Source organism: Poecilia reticulata, chromosome 20 (genome assembly GCF_904066995.2).
Source record: "Poecilia reticulata chromosome 20, P_reticulata-male-v2, whole genome shotgun sequence".
Lineage (NCBI taxonomy): Eukaryota > Metazoa > Chordata > Actinopteri > Cyprinodontiformes > Poeciliidae > Poecilia > Poecilia reticulata.
In genome coordinates, this window is record NC_088849.1 from 17,119,997 (window position 1) to 17,146,210 (window position 26,214).

At 36.9% G+C, this 26,214-nt stretch overlaps 1 protein-coding gene across 1 annotated transcript in view; it reads left to right on the plus strand.

The window, feature by feature from the left end:
- The window catches only part of LOC103456924 (sodium/hydrogen exchanger 9), a 78,551-nt gene that overhangs the window by 30,874 nt on the left and 21,463 nt on the right, over positions 1 to 26,214 (plus strand). The window contains exons 9-12 of the mRNA XM_008396808.3: positions 78 to 166; positions 2,339 to 2,452; positions 6,421 to 6,532; positions 7,441 to 7,594. Coding sequence (XP_008395030.2) covers positions 78 to 166; positions 2,339 to 2,452; positions 6,421 to 6,532; positions 7,441 to 7,594 — 469 coding nt within the window. The remainder of the gene's footprint in view (positions 1 to 77; positions 167 to 2,338; positions 2,453 to 6,420; positions 6,533 to 7,440; positions 7,595 to 26,214) is intronic.

The window sequence follows — 26,214 nt, forward strand, 5'->3', positions numbered from 1 at the left end:
TGCCCCCAAAGTAGATTGATTGCACTTTCAGAAGTTTAATCGACTTCATTTGCACATGTTTTGTTTTGTTATTTCAGGCATTGTGGCAGTTCTGTTTTGTGGCCTAAGCCAGGCAAAGTACACAAATCTCAATTTGTCGCACGAGGGGAGCACAAGAACCAAACAGGTATATTTATTTTCAACAACTTCAACTAATCTTACTTCCACTTTCAAGGAACATTTTTCAGTTTTATTCATTCATATGTTGTTGTTTTTTTATGGAAGTCTGTTTATCATCTCTGCATGTAGAGCCAGATATTAATTTCTATTAGTGTTCTGGTCATCCTGTAGATGTCTGTGGGGCAGACAACCCTCCACCTTATCTGCTTAAAAAGCCTAGCACAGATGGGGGCCAGCACTTCTGATATACTGAGCAGACAAGCTTCACAGTGGAGCAAATAAATCAAAAGTGTACACATAAACTCATCTGTGCATTTATTATGCATTATCGGTGCCACGGTGCAGCTGTTTATCACGGAAAAGCTTTCTAAAAGGTAACACAGTTGAACACCTCGCCTACAAAGTAGATCTGAATAGAGCAGTGTGTTTACTTGGCAGCATGCCTGTATCCATTATTTCATGTTTTATACATGCAGCTCCAGCTGAAATAAAAAAAGGTACAAAGAGAGCATTTGAATAGTGAGTCGAAAATATATTCTTTCACTGGTGCATCTCTGGTTAATTCAAGCTCATGCTTTCTATAGAAGCTTTAAACCAAAACAGCTTTATGTAATATAAAACATATTTTTTAAGTAATTAATAAAAGCTAAATGTCTACTTTATTGTTTATGAGTAACATTAATTAATGGCTTTATGAAGAAATGAATTGGAAAAAATGTATTTGTTTTCAATAGAGGTAAATAAGATCTGTTGGATTTTTCTATCTGGAAGTATCAAAAAAGCTTAACCAACATTCTGTCTTTTTTAATGGTCAATATTCTGTCTTTTTGCTTTTCACTTATTACGGCAACCCACATATTTGCAATAAAACTCCTTTGAGTGTAAACCGAAAAAAGAGTAAAAGAGACTAAAACAACTCAGCTGTTGAACGCCAAAAAGCATCATGCCCTCGGGCCGCAGATTTCTGCAGCTGCTTCCTCAAAGGGAATAACGTCAAAAGTGAATTTGTCATGTTTGTACAAATGTCAGCTTATTTAGTGAGGAGTCCTTCACTGTCAGACTCACATTGCATCTACATCGCATGCAGACAGACTTCCATAAATACTGATCTGTGGAAGGAGATGAATTGAGGCTTCATCTCAAACACCACTGACACCAAGCTGTTTTCTTGGACTGAAATCCTTTGGCGACTTATTATTTGATCTTAATGAACACTGAAACAAAGGAAGTTCAGAGGAACTATTTTCGGATGGATTTATAAAGCACTCGGGTGTGATGCAGAGATTTTAGCTGACATAAATAAACGTACAGTAGCTGGCAGAGAGCCGTAATGAAGGTCGCTTTGTGCGGCACAGAGACATTAACAAATGCAGGCAGGCAATCTTAAAACATTAAGGAGACAAAAGGATAATAATAATATCAAAAGTCTACAGTTCCATCTGAGCTTTACAATCATTGACATGTCGTCACATTAGTTTTCTGACTTTAATGATGCATTTGAAGCATTTTTCCATCATAGAGGAATATCATAACATGGCTTCAGGGTACATTTTCCAAACAAGATTTGGGTGCACATGTTTGAATTTATTGTAGACTTTCTCTAATCTACATGATGTCAGAGTCATGCAGGCTCAATAGGTACCTCCAAGTGAAAAAAACATTAATGTATGAAAATTTCTAATGTAATAAAAATGAACATATTAATAGAAATAAGAGCTTGAAAACACCCGACTGTGTGTCATTAATCTATTTAATGTGTTTCTCTTAGTGAAACAAATTACTGAAATTAATTTACCTCTTAATAATAATCTAAGTTGTGGAATATTACAATATATTTAGACTCTGTGCATGTAATTTAACTCTGTATAAATAAGAGCGAATTAAAACACTATGAAGCTTATGTACTCAAATTGTAATTATTTGAACGCACACTGCAGATGTATAAAACCACTCCTACAAACATAACAATTTAAATGAATGCCATTAATGTCCTCTAGGAGTAGATGTAAAGTTCTGAGCCAGGCTGTACCGTAACTCCACCAGCAAACGGCTTCACACATTCCCCCTCTCTCTCTCTCTCTCTCTCTCTCTCTCTCTCTCTCTCTCTCTCTCTACATACATGCTCATCTTTCTGACCCTCTCTCTCAAGATTCTTTTAATCCTTTTTTATAATTTGCAGCTCTTTGAAGTCCTCAACTTCCTCGGGGAGATTTTCATCTTCGGCTACATGGGATATATATGGTTTACATTTCGTCACCATGCCTTCAGAGCTCTCTTCATCTCTGGAGCATTTGTATCCTTTTTCTGCAATGCAACAGAGTCTTTCCACCCCCTGCTGTGCAGCCTCTGGATTTCAGTCAGAACTCACTCCGTTTGATTTCTCTCAGTCTGCTGTACTTTGAGACCGATCCCTTTTTGTACAGTTACTGGAACATCTTTCTTGTTTTCAATTTGGGATCCCGATCATCCCAACAGCCCTTCAAATAATAATAAAAAAAACACAACCCAAATCTTAAGCTGCTCTGAAATGAATTTTATTTGACTGCACAGATGGCATTCAGCTGCCTGTCTGTGCTTTAATTCTGCAAATTCACACCCAACAGTACATCTTCACTATAAAATTCCCATAAATTTAAATAGGTCATTTATTATAATCATTGTTGCTAGTTTTCCATTTGCTGAAAAACAATTGGAAATTGTGGCTATTTCATAAAACTCAGAAAGGAGGATCTTGTTGAATTGTTTTTATAATTTCTGTCTTTTTTTAAAGGTAGATTCAATTAAAAAAATTATTTTGTTATATATATTATTTAAGCTGATCATGGGCAGATTTGGGCATAATTACATATTTAAAACAATTAAAAGAGTCTTAGACAAATACTTAATTACTCAACTCAGAAATTGAGGCTCAATTGACAGCACCAACTTTATATACACTATTATCCCTATATAAATCTATGTAAGTCTAGGTGAAGACATTGTTGGATGTTTGCACATTCAAAATTAATAACCAGGGCCCAATGGTACTCATACGTTAAATATTTTAATGTGTACCATTAATTTTTAGTATAGGTTGTAATCTCCGTCGTGCAGCAATAACCTTCTAAAATTTGGCATATAATTTATTTATTTATTATTTTTTTGTTGTGTTTCTCCTGCTCGCCAGATTTAGATAAAGTTCTTTGTGAGTTTGGTTCTGCAAGAATATAGAGAGCACATCCCAATCATCTTGGGGGTGGGCTTGGCATTTTGCGTTCAGGTTAGATGGATTTACTTCAGAACTGCCCTTTTATCTGTTTTTGCACAGCTTGAAAACATCAGAAAGTATTTGTATTTTTTTTTTGCAGGAAAATCAGTTATCTCTTCATGAAACTGTATAATGAGCTCTGCAGGGTCCAGCACCAAACAAGCAAGCCAGATTTTTGACTTTTCAGAGGGAGTTGATTTCTCAGTCAATTCATTCCCAACTTGGCAAACAGTAGAGCGGAGACAAAACATTGGTATGCAAAATAAATTTAAATATTTAGTTGATTTTCGTGCAGGCTGAGGCTGAGAGTAATATACAGAGTTTTAGGTCATGAAAGATGCCACTTTGGGAGAAATGAGACATCCAGTTCAGAAAACAAGACTCAGAGTGGTTGCATAGGAAAGAGGTGATGAGACGTCAGCAATATTTGGGGGTGTAGGGAGAATTAACGACATTTTGTTCTGTCTTTGCTATATGCTGATTAGTCTGCTTATATCAATTTTAAGATTGTGCAGCTAGAGTTAGTTTGAAATAATATCCCACGTCCCTACGATGCTGAAATAGTACGGTAGCTGCAACGTTATGTATGCTAACTTATCTTGTTAGCATTTTCTTTGTAAAATATTCTTTGTTTGTAAAATAAATGACCTTTTTACGCTTTTTCAGGTATTGTAACTTACATTTATCATCTCTATTTGGTCAACTGCTTCCAGTGTTGTTGATAAAACTCTAAAGTGTTTATAGCTTTAAAAAAAAACTGATACGTGGTAACAAAAGCATTAATGGTACCTAAGTAGCTTTGGCAAAGTTTGACTACGATAAGACAAGTCTTATGCTCGAAGCTGCTGTTGTAGCCGTCAGCTGTTCTTTGTTGGAGAATGAAAGGGAGATTTATTTGTAGGAACTGGGTGTTATTCATTGTACAATCATCCTTTCTTCAGAGCTGGCATAGAAGTAAAAGTGGCTGCACTCCAAGGAGTTGTTCTTTCACAGTCCACTGCTCAGACGACCAGCAATTATTATTACAGATCACCGTCCAGCACAGGGTCAAGGGGGGTACAGAAACATGGACAGAGCCGATTCCTATCCCAGTGCTCCTGTTTAGTCTGAGTGGCTGGCAGTGGAGGAAAACTTATGACTTGAGTATAACTGTTCTGCTCTATAATATCCACCAAAATCTCACAATCATCTCCCACTGGAAGCTGACCGGGTTGTATAAACAGAAAGAAATGGAGGTCAGAGTCATCTTGCAGGGCCGTAAACGTGACTATAAAAATGAAATAACCCGAGTCATTCACCCCATGTTAATCGCTCTTTGGCTATTTAGTAGATTTTAATCGCTGTGGCCTCCAGCCTTAGTTGGTGACAATGGAGATTGGCTTTTATTGGAAATGGAGCTGAGATGAAAGTGCTTAATTACCTCCATTCAAATAGCTCAGAGGTCTTTGTCGGAGAGCAATGCCTGCTTTTGGGAGCAGGATATTGCTTTTGAAATTCCATAGGGTTCAGAAGATTTAATATTGACTGCAGGATGCAAGAGAACTCTGTTTTAGTAATAGCTCTGTCAGACTAACGTCCCCTGTCGTAGATATTGATGCTGTTTTGATTTCTTGCATCATATTTGAATTTCCCTTGAGAAAGACTAAAATCTATTCCCTCCATGGATCTAAAACAAGGTTACCTGTCTGCATAAATGACTCTCATGCATCAAAGATTAAAAAAGGGTTTGAAAATACGTTTGGCTCTCTTTAGCCCTGTCCTCTTAGTGTCACAAATGCAGATTGTCACATAATAACAAGAAAACTGTAGGTTCAATCAAGGTCAGACGACACTAAAAGAGGGCAATTGGAGCTTTTTTGACAAAAGACACTAAGTGTTTTGAAAATGGCAGCTATGTCCCTGATAATTGCCCACCTATCATCTTCTGTGTTACTGCCCTGGACACTTAGCATTCAGTACCATCCTGTGTGGGCCATCAAAGTGGATGTTTAGAACCGAGACAGCAAGCAGCGCCTGATTGGTTTCATGCATCTGCAAGGTGCCACACTGCTGCGTTTGCATCATAAACCACACATTGTTTAGAAATCTTTTATATATATATATATATATATATATATATATATATATATATATATATATATATATACACTCAGAGTTTGTGTTTGAACCTTCATATCATATCACAGTTGAAGCTAGAGGTTTGCATAAAGATATAGCATGTTTTTCTCATAATCTGGCATTAAATTAAACTGAACCCATCGTGTTTTAAGTCCATTTTGATTACAAAAATTATTTACATTTGCTAAATGTCAGAATAATCAGTCTTGCAAGTTCCCATTTTTTTTTCTTTCAAATGTAACAATCAACATTATGACCAGAAAATTTGAAGTTGCTTTTGGAGTTATGGTTTCTTCCTCAAAGAGTAGTCTTTGCTTTTTGCCTGGGAGTTAAGTACATTTCACAACACATCATATTCATCTCTGGGACACAGCTTACCAATTCCCTCCCTAATATCTTGGCTTATTTTGATGATGCTACACAAGCAGCACGTTTGAGGTGTTACTTTGAAATGCGTCTTGAGGTTCTGTAATCAAACCTGACAATGAAAAACAACACATCAAGTCCCTTGTGGTGATCGGTGCTTATATAATTATTTTTTTAGAGAGCACTAAATAGAGTTCAGCTTTCTCTACATTTTAAAAGTTACTTCAGTAAAGTTATATTTAATAATATTGCACCAAAATCATATGTTTAATGAAATAACACAAGATGGATAATCTAGGGTTCACAATAAGATTTGTGGTTTTATTAACAATAATGGGTTGATGTGTTTAATGCTGAGATAGACTGAACATTTTTACCACCATAGGAATTAATTTACTATATTGCTTTGTTAACTAGAGAAGCATTTACACACGTGATGACTTGTTTGCTCCTTGACGTTAGCATCAAACATTTAGTTTTTTCCCAGGTGAATTTCATATATTGTCCTTAACCGTACTCAATTCCTGCAGTTATCCATTTTTATTTCAAGAGCCTGCAACATCTACCCTTTGTCTTTCCTGATAAACCTGGGTCGCACAAAGAAGATTTCCCGCAACTTCCAACACTTCATGGTGTTTGCAGGTACTGTTTTCCTCAACTTCTAATCATCACTAAGCCTTCAGCATTGATACAGTTGGGATTGCTGGAGTGATAAAAGTTGGATTTCCAATCCTTTTTTTCTGCAAGTTTTGAAAAAAGAAAACTTTCCCATTTCATTCATCCCATCATTTAGGGCCTGCAGCTACTATTGTTCGTGAGGACGATAAGGGAAGGTGTCTCTTGTGGAACGAGTGTAACACAATGTCTTGATGAAGTTAGTTTGACAGTCACAAACGCCAGCACCTACTTAAAGCCTTTAATATTTCATTACTTTTTGCTCCTGAGAGCAGTTCTGCTTAAACGGATATATTCAGAATCACCAATGTTTTTATTTTTCACTCTTACCCTGTTAGTTTATGTTTAAAGTGATGTAAATAAATCATTACCTTTATATAGGTGTGTTTGACAGTAATATTTCAAATGCTTTACAGTTAAAAGACTAGGGAAAGGGAAAGAAATGTTTTATAGAAAGTAATACACCATCATGTACTGTATGTTTGCAGGTCTGACCTACTTTACAGCTTATGTAAGAATGCTTCGTTATGAAAACCCCTTATCTTGCAGTTTTTTTTTTGTTTTTTTTTTATGTATCCACCAACATAAGCAACCAACACCTCCCCCATTTTTTCCCACGGAGGCCAATTAATTTCCATGGGACATTTCTTTGCTTTTACACTCTTCATCACGCAATCTAAACTATTTGTTGGCCAAATGGTTTATGGTGACAGTGATAGTCAGAGTGTAATCTGTTTCCCTTCTACGGCCTTATTATCTGGATGGCTTGCTGCCTTTTATGCACAATAGTTGTTTGATATATTTCTGGTAGTTTTACAGATGCCATTAACTCATATGTTTGCTCAAAAACAGATTTGTTTTCTATCTGTACCAAGGTTTAAGAGGGGCTGTTTCTTTTAGCCTGGCTGTAAGAGACACTTCAACAGAAGCACGACGCACCATCCTCACCACCACTCTGCTTCTGATTGGCTTCACCGTCTGGGTGCTGGGTGCAGCTGCCGATCCCCTGCTGGGCCATCTGAACCTCAGGTCAGTGTTTGCTGGCTATTTAAAGTCTGGTTCTGGTGTTGGATATCTGAATGTTTCTCTTGCTGAAAAAAAAACAAAACTATTGTATGGAGAAAAGCTAGATAAAAGTGGCGAATAATGGCGAAAATGTCCCGCAAAGGAAAAAAAACTGCTTTTCTCAACCAAATAAAGCAGAGTGATGATGCTTGGATTGATTTAATTGGGGTTGTCTTGTTGGTGCTGTGGTTTCGTTCCCTGTCTCAGCTCACAGAAAACCTTGCACAGTTGCATCAGCCTTCTGTTACCAACCCTTTCTGAAGGATTAAAAAAAAAAAACACAAGCCATTGGCAAAGTTATGGTAAGAAATTAAGACAATTCTCTTACTGAAATCTTTGGCTTCCTACAAGGTTTTATCTGTTACTCTATCAAGACAAGACAAGTGTGTAGTCTGAATTAAACACACTAAATTACTTTTCAAGTGATTCAACTAATTATGAATTACTCATGGATCATTTTGAAAACTTACTGAGTTATTAACTAGAATAAGATCTTTCACTTTAAAAGGTCCATTTAACATGTATTAATGTGCATGTATTAATAAACAGTTTCCTGATCATAACTCCTCAGGGACATAAAAATAAATCAGCTGAAGACAATACAAGGTTGATCTTGAATACCAACTTGGCAAAAATATTAATTTAGCTCAAAGTAAAGTCATAGTGACCTGCAAAGACCTTGGCCAGAAGAGTGAAATGAGGTTAGTAACTTTCTTAACAGAAAGAGGAGCCTAACCTGTGTTGTGGAAGATTGTGTTTAATGTGCAGTATTGTATCAATTGCTTAAAAACAACCTTGATTCTTCTGTTATTTGTGGAGCTCTCCTAAGTTCCATTCTTGGGTCGATTTTATTCTAGACAGACATTTTTTATAGACTGTAGTGTAAGGAAATGTTACATTTCTTTGCCATGTAGACGAGGCTCAGACCTGTTTACTTTTGAATCACAGTTCTTTTTCTTTAAAACCACTGTATAACTGGGACTGTCTTTAATTTCCTCTATTTTAATGAGTGAAAAAAAAAACAGTAATTGTTTTTGGAGAAAGATGCAATTGCCCCACTCCTGATATAGAGGTAGTAACTTTCTGTTTCCTATTTTTTCCTTCCATTGGTGGCATGTGTAGCTCTGTGAAAAAGTGTTTACATATTTAGCCTGATTTTCTTGTTTATTAATCACACGTAGATGTTTCACCTCATCAAACTAAGTATAAAATCAAATGAGAAACAAATGGAAAATGCCATTTTAAATAGCGCTTTTGCATTTTTCCAATAATGCAACCAAAATTATTTCAAGAGTGTATGAATATTATTAAGTACTAATTAAATAATCATGTTAAAACGGCATTTGGTGTTACGCGGGTTAGCTGTTTTGGTAACACTTTATTTGAAGGGATGTGCATAAGACTGACATAACACTGTCATAAACATGACATAACATCGGTAAATAATGGCACTTTTAATGCAAAGTGCCTCTAAAAGTTGCATTAAAAGTCCATTAAAAATGCCAACTTTGCATGATTTTGTAAATTATGATAATTTAATGCAATGTTGGCATTTTTAATGGACTTTTAATGCAACTTTTAGAGGCACTTTGCATTAAAAGTGCCATTATTTACCGAATGACACTTCATGACAAGTATCATAAACATTCATAAAGACTTCTTTATGTTCATGACAGGTGTTATGTCATGTTTATGACAGTGTCATGTCAGTCTTATGCACATCCCTTCAAATAAAGTGTTACCAAAACAGCTAACCCGCGTAACACCAAATGCAGTTTTAACATGATTATTTAATTTAGTACTTAATAATATTCATACACTCTTGAAATAATTTTGGTTGTGTTATTGGAAAGCGCTATTTAAAATGGCATTTTCCATTTACTTCTCATTCGATTTTATAATTAGTTTGATGATGTGAAACATTTACATGTGATTAATAAACAAGAAAATCAGGCTAAATATGTAAACACTTTTTCACAGTGCTACACATGCCACCAATGGAAGGAAAAAATAGGACACACAAAGTTACTACCTCTATATCAGGAGTGGGGCAATTGCATCTTTCTCCAAAAACAATTACTGTTTTTTTTTTTCACTCATTAAAATAGAGGAAATTGAAGACAATCCCAGTTATACAGTGGTTTTAAAGAAAAAGAACTTCAAATAAAGAGTTACCGCTGTTTTAAATAAATAGTTGATCATTTCAAACATTAAAACATCAGTGAAAGGGGACATCCAGAGCCACTGCCTACATAAATGTGCATTATTTACAATATATATATATATATATATATATATATATATATATATATATATATATATATATATATATAAAAATACTGCTATATACTGAGAATTTGCTAGCTGTTCTAGCTCCAAGTCTGAACACAAGCTATGATTTGAGGATTGTGGGCCATAATGATAAAGACGGACAGAAGCATCCATCAAAGAAAGGATTTAAAAATAAAACGATTTACATATTATGGTTTGTCCAACTTAAACATGGGAAAAACTCCTGACTTTTAAGACAAGTCCCTTTTTTCTCCTGAATCAGCTCGGTCCTATCTGAGGATTGAAGGATTTACTCTGTCATGTGGGAAATGTAGAAATTTAGTTACCCAGCAATGCCTACGTCAAAGGATTGAAATAGCTTCTTATAAACAATGAAAACAAAGTCATTTGTGAAGTCGAGCAAAACATGGAACACCCTTGTTGTTAATGAATTGCAAGCTGGCTTTGGTAGTTCAATTGGCTCAGTTGTTTGTTCAAGGATTTTGCAGCCAAACAAGCTTAATTTCACAGTTATAAAGGGGGGAAAAGAACCATTCTCTGCATGAAAACAAGCTGGACACAGCTTGTTTTCATGAGCACAAGCTCTAGAAAGTGCTTGTGCACTTTCTAGAGCTGATCATATTCTTATCACCGGAGACTGAGCTGGTATGAAGGCCGAGATTACCTGCTGTAATTCCCAACTTTCTGTGCAATCTGTCTGTCCTCTGAGTAAATCTCTGAATAAATCAAAATCATTCAAGCCCAGTGAATCCAAACAAGGATCTCCTTGCGGTTTCAAAGGATCTCTTTACAGTTTTACAATGGTGAAGCTGATTATTCAGCCTCTTATTGACTCTCTGTGTTAGCAGTTCATGATGTTGCCTTTTTTGCAATCCAAACTTAGAATCGTATTGATCTTATGTTAAATAACAGAAAACATAGAAAGTGTTATGCACAACATTTTTTGATAGTTTATAGTATGGATTGGTTACTTTTAGCATTCTAACATCTGCCTAAGATTTAAAGAATGACTTGTGAGTGGAAATTCCCTATGGAGGCAATTCAAAAACACAGGAGTATAATGGTCCACTGTGATCTGACATAAAAGCAAAACAGAGAACATGCAGCAACCCACTATTTCTGAAATGGCCTTTAAATTACCTTACAGAGCCCACCTGAGAAGGCGTAAATGCACTTCCATATAATCACTTCCATATAAACAAACATCACTGATGTTTGTTTAAATCTTTCTGTAAGGGACTATAAAGCTGAGAATTGCGAGCTATGTGTTTTGTCTGTTCCCTAAAGATGTTTTTTTTTTAATCAGTAAATATCTCTGAAGCTCAAAGCAGAAACATTGCAATCCTGATCCAGAAAATAGCTGTTTCTCACTTCCCAAACATCCACCTAGAGAGTATCATGTAACACTTTTTCTAAATCATTATATGCTTTCAATTATTTTATATTTTGTCACATACCAAGACATTTGCGTATCTGAACATCAGACAAGTGGCAACATGATGAACTCTTTTACCCCTAAATAAAACAAACAGTGCAACTAACCAACGGTTCCATTATTAGTTAACTGTGGCCAACTGTTTTTAATGTAATCTCAGAATTAATACAGCTGGTCTGTCAAGGCCCCAGAGGTTTGTTAGAAAACATTAGTGGAGAAAGATGCTCTGATCAGATTAGACCACAATTGCACTTTTTGAGCTAGATAGAAAATTCTGTCTGGCAGAAACCAACACAATGTAAAAACCATGGAGCACAAAACCTGTTGGATGATGATGAATGAGATTGGGGCAGAAATTCACCTTCCAGCAGGATTACAACCCTGAACATACAGCCAGAGCTATGAAGTAATGGTTTAGATTAGCAGTCTGCAACGTTTACAATCCAAAGAGAAATTGTTTCCCTCAATCCTGCTTGTTTAGAGACCCAAATGTTGTATGACCTTTTGAAAGAGGAAAATGTATATTTTTTGATAATCATATGCAATTTTTTTTCTAAAGAACCACTATTTTATTAGAATGTTTAGGTTTGTATAATTTCTTTTTCTGGGCTGTTAATATTTGTGAAAATGTATTAAAAACAAACAGAGTAAAGAATATATAAGTGTTAGTTTTAGGGTTATTCTAATGCGGAAATTAAATTTATTTATATATTGACAAACCTTTTCCTTGGTATTATATTTATATTTAAAAGCATTATATTTTTTATTTATTATTTCCAGTCAAAGTTATTAAGAGGCATTGTAGAAGGTCCGAAGAGCCATTTGCAGCCCTAGAGCTGCAGGTTTCAGACCCCTGGTTTTGATGAAAGCATATTGATTTCTTATAATGGTTGAAACCTAAATCTAATTGAGAGTCTTTGGCAGTGCTGGATAACTGCCTCTCCATCCCATCTGGAGCTATTTTTGCAAACATGAGTGAGCAGATATTTCAGCCAGTAGATGTGCAAAGCTGTTAGGAAGACACAGCAGACTTTTGGGGTAATTACAGCAAAAGGTTGTTTCTATGACTTTAAAATGATAGACTTTTGAAGAGCCGGCATCATTTTTTGACTATTCTTTGCTATTTTTCATAATCTCCCTAAATTTTATTGTAATTACTGGTCCAATAGAGCTTAACAAGACAAAATAACAAGCTATGGGCTAAATTTAATCTTTTAATCTTAAACTCGTTTCTTTCCCTTGTGTAACCAAATTATGTACCAGATTTAGTTTTCCAGACTGAACGCCAGCATTTAAGAAAGGAATCCTCAGATTTGATTAACAAAGTCCCTGGAACATCCTTCTGGCAGATTTCAAGGGATGCAGTCTTCGTTTGACTAACCTTTCAGGCAAAAATAGAACAGCACGCAGCTTTATATGTGTTGGCACTGGTGGCTAGACTTCTTGAAAACCCTTAAATAAATTAACATTTTTATGACTGAAGAATTATCTTGTCATAAAAGCTAAAATCAATGTAACCTTCTAATTTTCAGTGGGGAAAAGCCCTACAAATATATATATATATATATATATATTTTTTTTTTTTTACAAATCACTTGTACTGTAGTCAGAGATATTCAGTGAATTTCTTAAACAAATCTAATGCATACTTTTCTTTTAACACTAACCATACTGTTTAGAAACCTTAATTTAATCATCCGAGACATCTGATTTGTCTGGGACTTTATAAATGTAATCGAACACAGAGGCCCAGTTGTCTTAGCATACCCTCAAAATGGCAGTAGCTCACATAATCAATCAGATTAGAATATTTTTGCGTGGTCTGATGAATCACATCTACAGCTGCAACACTGAGTGGGTAAGGTCAGAATTTGGGGTAAACAAGGTGAACCAAATGCCATATCCTGCATCATATCAACGATCCTTGTTGATGGTTGCAGTGTCATGGTGTGGGGGATATTTTTTTCCAAACACTTTGGACCTCTTCATTATAGTGGAGTATTGTTTAAACAACAAAGCTTTCTTAAGTATTGTTACAGACCATCTTCATCCCTTTATGACTCCAATGTACCCGTCTTCTGATGGCTACTTCCATCAGTGCAACATCACAAAGCTCAACTCATCTCAAACCGGTTTACCTGCATACCAATGTGTTCGTCCTCGAATGGTTGTTTTCTGATAGTTTGTTCCACTTTAACGAAGCATAAAAACCAAATCTTGGTCCTCTGTGTTTGGTGTCTGGTATATGTATGTATGTATATATAAAGTGGAAAACCTGGACTGAATTATTTTACAGTTGTTACAGATTTGAAGCATGGTTTGGATTTGAGAGGAAAATAAGTAAATAAATCCAAATTGTTACTTTATTCCAAAATACAACTGAAGTCGTCTTTTCTCATCGCGACCCCTTCTCGTTAACCCAATATTTAGTTCTCTTAAGTGGGAGCAGAAGGTGGGACTCGCCCAGGGCTGCATTCATTCAAAAAGAAAAGATACAGTTGCTTGCAGCAACATGTTTCTCTTTGCCTTTTTGTGTTGGTGGATAAGAAAATTAAAATGAGCAGTCCTCGTAACCTGCAGGCCATTATATAACAGCTGGAGCCTGGCTAATGGCTGGCCTGTGTGTTCTGGATGGACAGATGGACGGGTGGAAAACCCATTCCTCTGATGTCTCTTCCTCTCCTTCATGCCCCACTGACCTCACGTCAATCACAATCTCACTCTCTGTGTGTCTTTGACGTCCATCTGCTTGTAGCAAAGATTCGTCTCAAACAGCAGTTTAGATTTGAGATGATGGGCTTTTTAATTCACTCTCACACTGAACAAACAAATGGATGTCCTCTTTTCTCTTAATAAATGGGGCAAAGTGTCCTAAAGGAGAAAGGAAAGTCATTCATACACCCACATGCATGCAATGCCCGTTATAAAAATATGCCAAACTGATTGCATGAAAGATACTTGAGAGATGAATAATGCTTGCATAGGTCCTGATAAGACAAGAGGATAATAAGAGAGGAATGAAGACTTTTTAAACTTATTTTTTTAGACTTTAGTTGCCTTTATGAGCAGCACATAGGCAAGAAATGCAGAGAGGTGAGAAAGGGAAGACATGCAGCAAATACCCGAGACCGGGAATCAAACCCGGGACGACCACCACACGATGCCCACGCTCTACCATCTCAGTCACCCAGCACCCGAGAGAAAGGGAGGATTAATTTTAGGAAGAAAGTCTTTTTCTTTGACCCGTCCTCAGATTATTCCAGACATTGTTTTATTTGAGGATTCAATCTCACAAAGCTATTTTTAGGTTAAATGTATATGTGTAACAAATGTATGGCAGCTATTTTCTCAAGTATTAATTAAATGCAGTCATGTGCTACTGGGTCGACCTGTTTGACCAAATTCATCCATCAAATTTGAACCACCGAGCAAATTCATTATTCATGCAACCCAATGATCTGGTGATGGATTGGAGGTATTGCGCTATTCCCGGAACACTTTGTCTCATATGTTTATCAGAACAACCTTCTCTCTTCCCTTGCTCTGTCCCTCTACCCCGTTTCCCCTTCACTTTCTCTCTTTACCTGGTTTTCCTGAGTGAGTTTTCCCCTTCCTTCCTTTGCCAAAAGTTCCATCTTTAATTTCATTATTGCCCCCATCATTATTGCCCGTCAGTAGGCATCAGGCCTTGGGTGTTCCACACTGAGTGGCAGTGGAGCAGTGCAAGTTCAACCAACTGTACAAACCATTATTTCAAAGCCACAACTGGAGCAGGCTGCCTTGGTTTGACTCAAAAAATGGTTCACGTATTCACCACATCTTGGTTGGACTCTTGCAAAAGTCCTACCAACCCCATCTTTAAAGTCGTTGCACTTAACACTGCAGCAAAGTCACAAGACATCACGTTTCTGTCTCATTGATTACATTTATCCTCTTTACGCAGATTCCCTGTAGTTTGTAGAAGGTATTTTAAAATCAGTCTTTTGCATGCAAAGTCCTGAGGGGTGCATAACCTTTAATTATCAAAAAGAGCTCATATTTGCACATAGAATTTTCTCCCACAGATAAACGTTCCTGGTTTTCAGAGTTTCTGGGTCAAAAATGAGAGGCAAGCATCAGTTCTTAGGTTCTTCATCAGTTTTGTCACAAAGAAAGAAATGTCTTTGGATTTTCAACCAAATTGCTCAAGTCACCCTTTCTTTGTACACCATAGTCCTCCCCTTATATCCAGTCTGTAGATCAAAATCTTTTAGATTCTTTGTGGCATTGCCCTAAAGTGTTCAGTTTGACACATTATTAGTTTGTGGTGTCTTATTCATCGACTGAAGACTGTAAACTAATTTAGTTTGGATCGCATTTTAGTCTTCTGTAGTAATTTGCTTTTCAAGTGAGTTTAAAAACCCGATACTTCTGTACAAACATGTGCATTGTATTAATGTATACTTACAACATATTCATTTTTGAAATAATATGAAAGCAGAGGAACAATTATAAAACTTTAAGTTGGAATAAGCCTTTGTTTAAAAATTGCTGTAACTAACCCAATTTCAAAGTCCAACATTTCTCTTTGACCTGAACTATAAATGAGCTATTGCAAAGATTAAAATATTTCAGCCATTTTTAAATGTTAGGTCAAGTAATTGGGGAATGATCCCCTTGAATTCTGACTGACTGCATAAAGCTGTCAGGAAATGTAAAAATGAGTACTGGTGTTAATGGATGTAGACCCAAGAGAGCCAGGGTATGTTCATTCAGCTAACTCTGAGTTTCTAAAACGCTAATGTTTTTACTCCTAGAATCATCTTCATGCAGCCCTGCACAGAGGACAGCTCCTGGTAGCTTCCAGCTACTCCTGTGAAATTGAGATTGACACATTCTCTTAGTTTGCAGACTTTTAAAACACTTCAGTACCCAAGTATAGGTACCAAAGCATTACCTCCAATATGCTCATCTCTTCTCTATTCTAGCCTGCTACCTGATGTCTCTCTAGCACGGTTACATTTTTGTCAATTACCGTTGCTCCACATTCAGCAAGAGTTGTTCCCATAAAAAAAGTTTTTCTTTCCAGTATTGACTTTCTTCCCTCAAAGCCGAGAATCACTACTATCTGGTTCTCTGTAGAATTTTTGTTATTGTGCCTTTTTGCACAAGTTAAATTAGACTACATGCATGCAGCCATATCTTATACCAAACTCAGGATTGCTGAGTGAGTTTAAACTTTCCCAGATGGATATCTGGCTTCTGCTGGCATTTTAGTTGCGATCAGAAAATCTTCAGCCATTCACGGCAATTAATTTCATTGTTCCCCTCGATCTAAATTACTTCCCGTTTAGTTTTCATATTAAAGGCAACTGATAAAATATTCTAATTGTATTTTTTATTTTCAACAAAATTTTGACCAGTAGGACTCTGAACTCCAAAACAACCTAACGCCAAGTCTCCATTTCTCGTTTTCTACTTAGACGTATCAGCAAGGTGTTGGCTATCATCACGTTAGGCAACCCTATGTTTTGCTTGACCTGCTGTTCCCCCTCATTCTATATTCATGAAGAGGAAAAGACAAGTCAGTGCGGATTGCAGGGTGTTGATGACACTTCACTGTTGAATACCAGGTCAGAATGGGGTCAACTCCCGGTATAATTGATGATGCCGTCGTTACGAGAGACGACGAGGCTGGAGGAAACCTGGTGAGTTATGACTCTGATGCTGATCAGATGCGAAATCTTATCTCCTCACATTAGCCTGCAAGGGTTATTATCTGTGGCACCAGATCCAAATATACTGCTTGGTCAGCTGAGCTATAAACACGCATACACGGATAGTTGAGCTCTGCGTGTACAAGTAAAACACAGGTAAGGGATTACGGAAAGAGAGCTTTTACCTTCTGACACACAGTTCACTGGGTTCACTCACTCGCAGGGGGATTGATAGTCATGGCTGCGAGCGGATTGCCCCGGTAACCGCATCTGTCAGATCGGCGAAAATGGTGAGTTTATCAGCTCAAAATTGACTGTAGGCTAAGGACTCTTAGCCTGGAGTTCTGTGCACCAGCCTCCACTAAAAAGGCCCAGAGGTGCAGCCTAATGGATATGACGTCAACATGAAGAGGGTGGAGGATGGCCATTAAAAAGCGCATTAGGGCAATAAAAATGACCACTTGTGTGTCTCTCAGTTTATTTGCGCTGTTCAGGAAGGAGGCTCATGTGGATGATTTTACACATGAAAAGCAACTATGTCTTTAGTGCTCTGGATTTGTTGAGAGGTGCCTTCTGTTTATTTTTTAAAATTCCTCATTTAGGCAGCAGAAATAGAAAGATCCTTAGCGTGTTTGTCTGTCAGGTGTCCCTCGGCTGAAAGAGGATCCACACAAGTATGAATAATAAAACAGTCATGTTGTGCCTCAACTGCACGGACTTGAGCACAAATACTGCCTCAAACCTAACACACATGTACATGTCTACAGTTGTTTGGTGGATGAGCATTGCCTTAAGAAATTTGCTTTCGTGTGATGAACCAAAGAAATGGGAACGTTGTTATGGTATGACAGAGTTTACCGTCTGCAGATCGCTGCACAAGTAGAGATAGTGCTGCGTCAGAGTGTTGGTTGTGTAGAAGAAAGATGAATAGGTTTTGTTTATGTGAATTCATCGTTTTAAAAGTGAAGGCCAGCAATGAATTCAGCTCACCTAACTTCCTCAGCCTGCCGAGCGACCTCACTTCTCAATCATTCTCAATGGGATCCTCTCAGTTATGGTGCCATTATTTTTAGCCCTCTATAATTTTAGCTGTCGGCCTCTTGAGGAATTACAGATTGAACTTTGAATTAAGACAGATGGTGGTTGGGACAGAGTGAAATTTTAAGATCATGCAAACATAAAGGTGTGCCAGCACACGTTAACTTTTAGTTGTATGATTTCTTGTTTTCATTTTAATTTAGTTTTTTCGCATAAAGCAACAGTTACCACATGTCCTCTGAATTATGTTTAATCATATTAAAAGACTCCAAGTCAGATATGTACGTTCCAATTGATCCCATTGAAAAAAAAAAAAAAACAATCCAGTCGAGTTCAGTTTATTATTTAAATGGGTTAAAAACATTTTTTGTCTAAGGAAACCCAGCAGACTGCATCGAGGCATTGACTTGCAACATTCAGTCCTTCTGGATGTGGTGACAGTGGAGACAAAATCAAATCTTTATATACTTTGAAAATGACAAAAAAAACAGATGTCAGAGAGAAAAATATCAAATTAAAACAAATGGGAATAGAAATCAGACATAAACAAAACCTTCATATCCATCTCAAAAAGGAGCAGGACAAAGCCAATCCTTTGTCATTGATTTTGCAGCAAACCCTCATACTAACCTTGCGCTCGGTGTGTATAGTCGTCTGCCACAACTGACTGAAGGCTTGAGAAGCCACAGCATCCACACACACACAAAAACCCCACAGAAATACTGATTATCAGTACTATTTATTCTTTCTGTGAAAAAGAAAAGTAAAAAGTTAACAACAGTAGCTCCTTTAGTGGCTTTATTTAGGGCAGAAATACATGCAAGCTGACGAGCTCTGAGTCAGTTTCCAAGTCCAGAGGATGAAAGGCGGCACATATAGTTACAAAAGTCCAGTCAATAAAAACGGATCCCTGTTGTTTAGGAGAGAGACGGGGTTAAACACTGATTGACAGGGTCAAGTGTATCATCTACAGAAGAACATGAGGTTGCTGGCAGGAGCAGGCCCTCTCAAGAAAGGTGTCACATATAAACAGAAAGCTAGACCAGGTGTAGCTTTTTTGAAGAGTAAACAACAGAGTGAGAACAGAAAGTTGAGAGCTGTAACAATGGCTGATCATGCAAAATTGGAGAGGAGGAGGAAAATGGAGCAAAGACGGGAGAAGTGGTCAGTATGTCTTCGAGCAGCCCTAAGACTCTAGGGGCAGAACTACAGACTTATACAGTTTTGGTCTGCACTTTGATAAATTATGAATATTTTTTTTACTTCAGTAGATAATTTATTAATCTCTTCAATAAAACATTACAATACTAGGTGAATATTAATGGATGTCACAAGCTTCCAGTCTTTTAAACTAATTAGTGACAGAAGATTTATGAAGTGGTTTTAACTCTTTTTTTAATTGTAAAGAATTCTTTTTGTCTTTGTCTTTTTTTTTGTTTTAGTTCAATGTAATGCAAATATTCAGCATATATGTGCATATATATTTCAATGTAATATAAACCAAAGCGGTTTTTTTTGTACTTTACCTTTATAAGTTGATCAGCATTTCAAGGATTTTCTAAGTAGTAATTCAAGAACTTCTGTTTCCCCAGAGCTTTAATTTGACTTAACATATGAAAGCCGATAGCAACATTTATATGATCATTACCCAGAGTGAACAAGATGATGGTTGAGGCAAAAAAAAAAAAAAGCTAAAGCTAGACCTGGCCCAGGGATTTTTGTAAGAATTTTGATCAGGCAGTTACTGGTCAGGCGGAGCAACCCGATGTTGGTCAGCAGCTGATTACCCTTTTCATCTGTAATCAAAATTGAACTGCTCCTTGATTCTTGAAGGAAAAATGTATTCCAATGTTTTCACAACTTACTGCTTATTGATGAGATTCTGCTCACTTTTGGGAAGAGAGGAGCATGTAAGCACACACCCAAACAGACTGATGTCTCTGTATAGTGGCCCTCCTTATTCCATCAACAGAAAGCTGAAATATCAGTGCATCCTTTTTCTCTATCTGGCGGGTCTTGAATGAAAACATAAAACTAAGTCTCTTGGAAAATGTTAGTACTGACCATAAAGCTGACCAAAAAAAAAAAAAAAAAAGACGCACTGTTCAACAAAATCTGTTCAGGATTAAGAAGTATCCTTAAACGGAAACTGAAATGCAGGCATACTCACTCGCTGAGACAATCAAGTAAAACAAGAGATCGAGTGCTGCAGCGCCGTTATTAATTCAGCCTTCTGAGCTTTGCCGCTGCAAAACTCAAGCCTGTGCAATCAAATCTTCATGGAAGGCAGCTGTTATGTAACTGGTCCATTGCTGAAGGTGACAGCGAGACCCACAGAAATGTAGCTTTCAGCACATGGTTGCGCTACATCTTTGTGTACGGTCTGTTTTCTCAACCGTCTGACTTGGACTGTAAGACCCCCCCACCCCCAAATTCCTGCCTGGCAGAATCAGAGGAGAAGAACAACAGATTTGGCAGCCGAGTTTTTTTTTTTTCCTGCCATCTGTTTCTGTGGTCAGTCTGAACCTAGGCCCTTCAACACACACCGATAAACAATCCCTTCGCTTTCCTGTCGGTTTTCACATGTCTTGCATTTCATCATGCCTCGAGCATCTGGCTACCCAGGCTGCTGTGTCCCCTGGCCATGTGTCTGGACTTCTGTTCAGAGGTTCTGGGCTTTCAAGGAGAGTGAAAAAGAGAAAGAGAGTTGGGGTGGAGGGGGGGGGCAGATGCTGGCTATAGGGAGTTGGGGAGGACTCATATCGATTCATATCCACCAGCAACACACTAGAAAAGCTGCTTTCATAATCCTCCCCTTAAATAATTCAGTACTCACCCTCAAAATTTCATCAGCACCTACATATAGAGAACAATCTCCCCCACAGCAGCTGCAGCAGAAAAAAAAAGAGAGGGAGGGAGTGATGAGGCTGCAGAGGAGTGAGCAGGTGGAAGATATTTGGTTCATAATCCTCCTATCAAAGCTCAAAATCAGCAATCAGGGAGCAACACAGGCATCTCTGTAGCTAATGTTTTTTTTACTTGATTGTGGCAAATTACACAATTTTATCATGTTAAATATCAAAGTTAATGACGGTACAGCTCGACTAATTTTTGGAAGGGAGAAATCAGAAAAAATAAAACTCAATAGAAATATGGCTGGACAACTTAGGTTTGCAACGTTGTATTTGAATGAACCATGAATCAAGTGTAGCAATTTCCTTTGGACAAATGTGGCAAAAGTAGACATATTTAGCCATACTATACAGCATGTTTGGCAAAAAGCAGATACAGACTCGGCAATACTGCCTCATATCATTTGTCAAGCATAGATCTAGAGAGGTGATGGTTCAGGCTTATTTTAGCGATGTTGATGTCATTGAGTCGACTGTGATCTCTGCTGTATACCAAAGCATCCTAGAGTCGAGTGTGAATCCATCTGTCTGGCAGGTAGAGTTATCCACAATCAATCCCTCAGCTGGTTAATGGCCCTCCACACCTCAGCAAATTCGCAACAGAACTTCTGAAAAAGAAAACATTTGAGGTGTTGCAACGGACTTGTCAAAGTCGAGACTTCAGCCTGTTTGTACTGAAGGACTTTAAGAGTGGATTCAAGCTTCATACTCTGCTCCACCGCCAAGTCTGTGTGATGTAAACTGTTTCTAATCTGTAGCTACCAGGGGAACCAACTCTCACTGTTTTGGAGTGAGACCGTATATCTGAGCACTACCCAGGTATACAGCTGGAAATTCAGTTTTAGACAGGAAATAAAGATATGTAGTGACATAATACCTTCCTGAGTACCTAGACCTAACCCTAAAGTATTAACTGTGCAGCTTGTTCTTCTACTTTCATAAAAAAGTAATTGTGCCTCATGCACGTTTTTTTTTTAACTTTTTTCTTTAAATTAAATAAACATCAGTGACATCCAACTGTTTAATATCACCCCTATCAGCATTACTTAACTTTTAGTGCCACTCAAAACATAGTAATTGTGACCTAAAAACAAGGGTCCACCTACTTTCTGTTTCTAATTTTAGTTTTATTTTTGACAATAATACTCTCAAACAAAGACCGGTGCGTTAAAAACAGTAGTTAAAGAAAATAAGTCAGATTCCAGGCACAACAAGAGAAAACGCAAGTCTTGTAATTCCCTCCCCAGGGACCACAAGGACAAAAACATTGCTTGGCTTCTCTTCTGAGAAGACGCTTTGCAAACCAGTGCATTATCACCTCCTGTGAAGCCGTGAGGAAAACTTCTCATCTCTGAGTGGAATGATGAGGCTCAACTGACTTAAATTATACTGGATATATCTTTCTATCCTGACCTGAAACTCTCTGCAGTACACTGGGAGTTGTATTATCGAAACTAAGGACTTAATCAGTCCCACAACGTTAAAAGCATATAATAAAACTAACTTTAATTGCAAACAACTGCTAAGAGCCAACTCATTTTGTAACAAGTTGAAGCTTGTTGCTAAAAGGCAACACCCTGCATTAAATTGACTCAGGCTTGTGGGGCTTTTACTTTACTCACACCACAAAGCAGGAATGCAATGGGAAATAATTGTTTTGCTTTGAGGGACTTTCTGAGAGTCTTAAACAATCATTAAACAAGTTTCATCCAGGTTGTGTCCTTACCAGACTTGTAATGGGAGATTATCTCACAAATAGACACAGCAGTGATGCTAAAAACAAATAGTAGGACTTCTCTCACCTTTGTATTATAGAATTACTTGTAGAGTATGCTCAAATAATCACTAGATATAATATTTGTAATAGGTTGCTTCATTTCCCTCCTACTAATCAAAGTTGTGGTAAACTTAACTAGGTTACATTAGGTAAAACTAAAGCTATTGCAGAGCCTTCCCAGCTTTCGTCACATTGGAGCCACAAATTTCAGCAGGTTTTATTTGGGATTTTACTCGAGACCAACACAAAGAAGCACATAACTGCAAACAAAAAGAAAAAAAAAAATGATACAAAGTTTTACATTATATGCATCTAGAAAGTGTGGTGCTTATAAGCGCTGGGCCCTTCTGAATTGATGCTTTTTATAACCACCTTTCATTTCAGTTACATCTTAAAGTCTATTTATGTGTCTCTAGACTAAAATCTTTAGAACTGCCACATCTTTAGATCCATCCATTTTCCCATCAAGTCTGTAGTAATAGTGTTGGTCTGAATCCTTTTATTTATTTATATCTAGTTTAGTTTTTATCGCTTGTTTTTTAATCCTGTCTGTTAGAGATTTTGAGTCAGGGGTGGACAGTGCGGACTTGTATCGCAATATTCTGTGGTACCTTTGTGATTACCACAAACCAAATCCTTTTTTAGGCAACAGTGTGGTTGTGACTGCCAGGCACAGCATTCATAGCACCACAGACGTGCTGTTTTTGAAAATCATCCCCTTTTTAAATAGGCTTTTTCAGGACACCACTTTAAGAAGTGTGATTTATTTCAGTAAAATGCAGACAGTAACTGCATTTCATGTTTTCAAATTTGGGAGAAAATGGTAAAAAATAACACAACTGATGATACTGTAAGTTTTTTTGTTTTCTTATTTAATATTAATTTAAAAATTTCGAGGCAATGAAAACTGAAAATTATTATAAGTTCTTCATATGGTATACATACATGGCAAGCAATATGATAAAAGCCCACTTCTACTTTAGCCTTAGAAATGTGCTTTTTCAATAAACTTTACTTTTACATTACATTTTTGGCAGATACATTGAACAGTAGTACATGAGATGTTTAAACATTTGGACTTTGTTTAAGAAATTTAACTTGCTTTGTCTATTGGTCTTCATGCTGCTGTTTTTCTACTTCTCTAACAAACAGAGGCCTTCACAGACCTGCCGGAAAGATACTGAGATTAAATTACACACAAGGAGAGTCTTTACGGATGAATATATAAAAAGGGCTGAATTCATTTTAGTCTTCATTTGTAAAAAGTTTTTTTTTTTTTTTATCATATTTTCCATCCATTTCATAGCCGAGCCGAATCTACTTTGTGTCGATTTATCAAAAAAAAATTCCGTCAAAATGCATCAAAACTTGTTGTAATACGAGAAATAATTGAAAAGCTTTAGGTGAGTAAATTAAGTTTTTCTAGGATACTGTGACTGAGAATTTTGTAACAAAAAGCATAATTGTTATTGAAAAAGACTTAAAAAATGTCTACAACTTACCATTGTGGCAGTATTTTCCTTTTGTGTAGACAATTGTCACCTCGTCATATCCTCCCATGCCTCAGATGGCACCACTAAACTAAAATGACTCTGTTTCCTTGTGTCACGTTGAGGAATCCAGGTGAACGGCACGCTGGAAAATGAACTCTGTGTCATAGCAATAGATTTGGCAATCCTCACCTCATCTCCCCGACTGTCCTTGGCTCTGAAATCTCCTAAACAATTCCTTCCTAGTGAAGTGACAAGATCCGAAACACTGATAGTTGTCAGCTCCCACATTGCAGGGACATATTATGTATTCAGCATCTCAGACAGTGTTAAAATATGTGAGAAATGTCAGACGGAGCAGAATTGCAGAACGAGGCGAAGCAACAGCTGCTGTGTTTCACCTTCCGTTCCCGATCGAACGGCAGCATGGATCAGTGGCTGATTAATCAGCAGAGGAAGTGTCGAAAAATGTTGGTGTACGTTTTAATCTTACTTGACACAGTCTTACATAAAATAAAAATAAAAAATAAAAAAAACATTTAGAAGAAATCCATGTGAAAGAACACATTGCTGTACATTTTATCTCATAGAATTTCTAACCCTTAATTAATTAAAGTCTTGTCATTTAAGTTTAATGAAGATTAGCTTTAGATAATAGTAGCAAATCCAAAACCCTCCCTCACCTCTTGATTTACTTGTATATTTTTAAATAAGACACAAAGTCAATTTGTACGCTTTAAATGAACATCTTGAGCAGAACAATGCCTTTTGTTTCCCTTTCTTTAAACTCTTGACAAAGAGATCCTGGATGCCGCCGCTGGCTGTGATTTTGTTATATTTAGTTTAGAAGCATAAGAGTCGTATTGATCTGCTGCAACAAAGCAACTGCACATTTTCCAGGGTCCTTTAGGTTTTGCTTATATACAAGTAATGCAATGTTTTTTATTGATGGCGCCATTTTTCACTCCTAAAATAGCAACTATCTGAAGAGCCTGTCAGATGTTTTTGTGGACCTTTTGAACATCTTAGCCGATGTCTTGTAATACAAAGTGACACTTTGGGTTGGGTGTGTTTGGCCCCATTGAATGTTCCAATCAGACAATAATTCAAATTTACAATTAACCTCAAAATTATTCACACCCTTAGCAGATGTAGATATAAAATTATTTCCATTTTGTTATGGAATTTGTTTTGACAGGATTCTCTAAAAGATGATAAAATAATGCAAAGGAAGTACCAATTTGCAAAGAGAGATTATTTGTATTAAATTTTAAATTATAATTATTTCATTAATCAATGAAAAAGCATAATCTGGCTTAAAAGCCGTCACTCTCTTCTAATAACTGCTGAGCAACTTGTTTCCACTGATATTTTGGTAATTTATCTTTGGCAATGAGCTCCAAGTCTTTCATGTTCGTAACCCTCCTCATATCTCCTGTCAGATCTAAGTTGTTCATCTAACCAAGTCATTCAAAACTCCCAATCTAATCAGAAGAAACACGCTAGTAAAATTGAAATATTATTTTAAAACTAAATCTTCTAGGGTCAAGAGTAAATTGGTCCTGAACTATACGTCCAAATTGGTTTTGGAATGGATGAATCAGGCGTTGAATAGTACCACTGATCGTTTCTGTTATGAAAAGCACTGTTTATATATATATATTTACTTATTTTTCTGTCTCTATTTTGTTGCTAGCTAGCCACCTAGCTTACTAGCTATCTGCCTTGGCATCTGTATTCACAGTTTACTTGTACAGCAAGTTTACAACAAATATCATCTCTGCATACTTTACAAGACAAGACCTGTTCAAATCCAGCAACGTAGAATCCACGCACTTGTCACACAAGAATGTTTAAAAGACATTAAAACAACCAATGTGATTTGTGTCCGTCTTATTTCCGAAGCATGAAAAGCTTTCCTGATTACATTCAATGTAATTTATG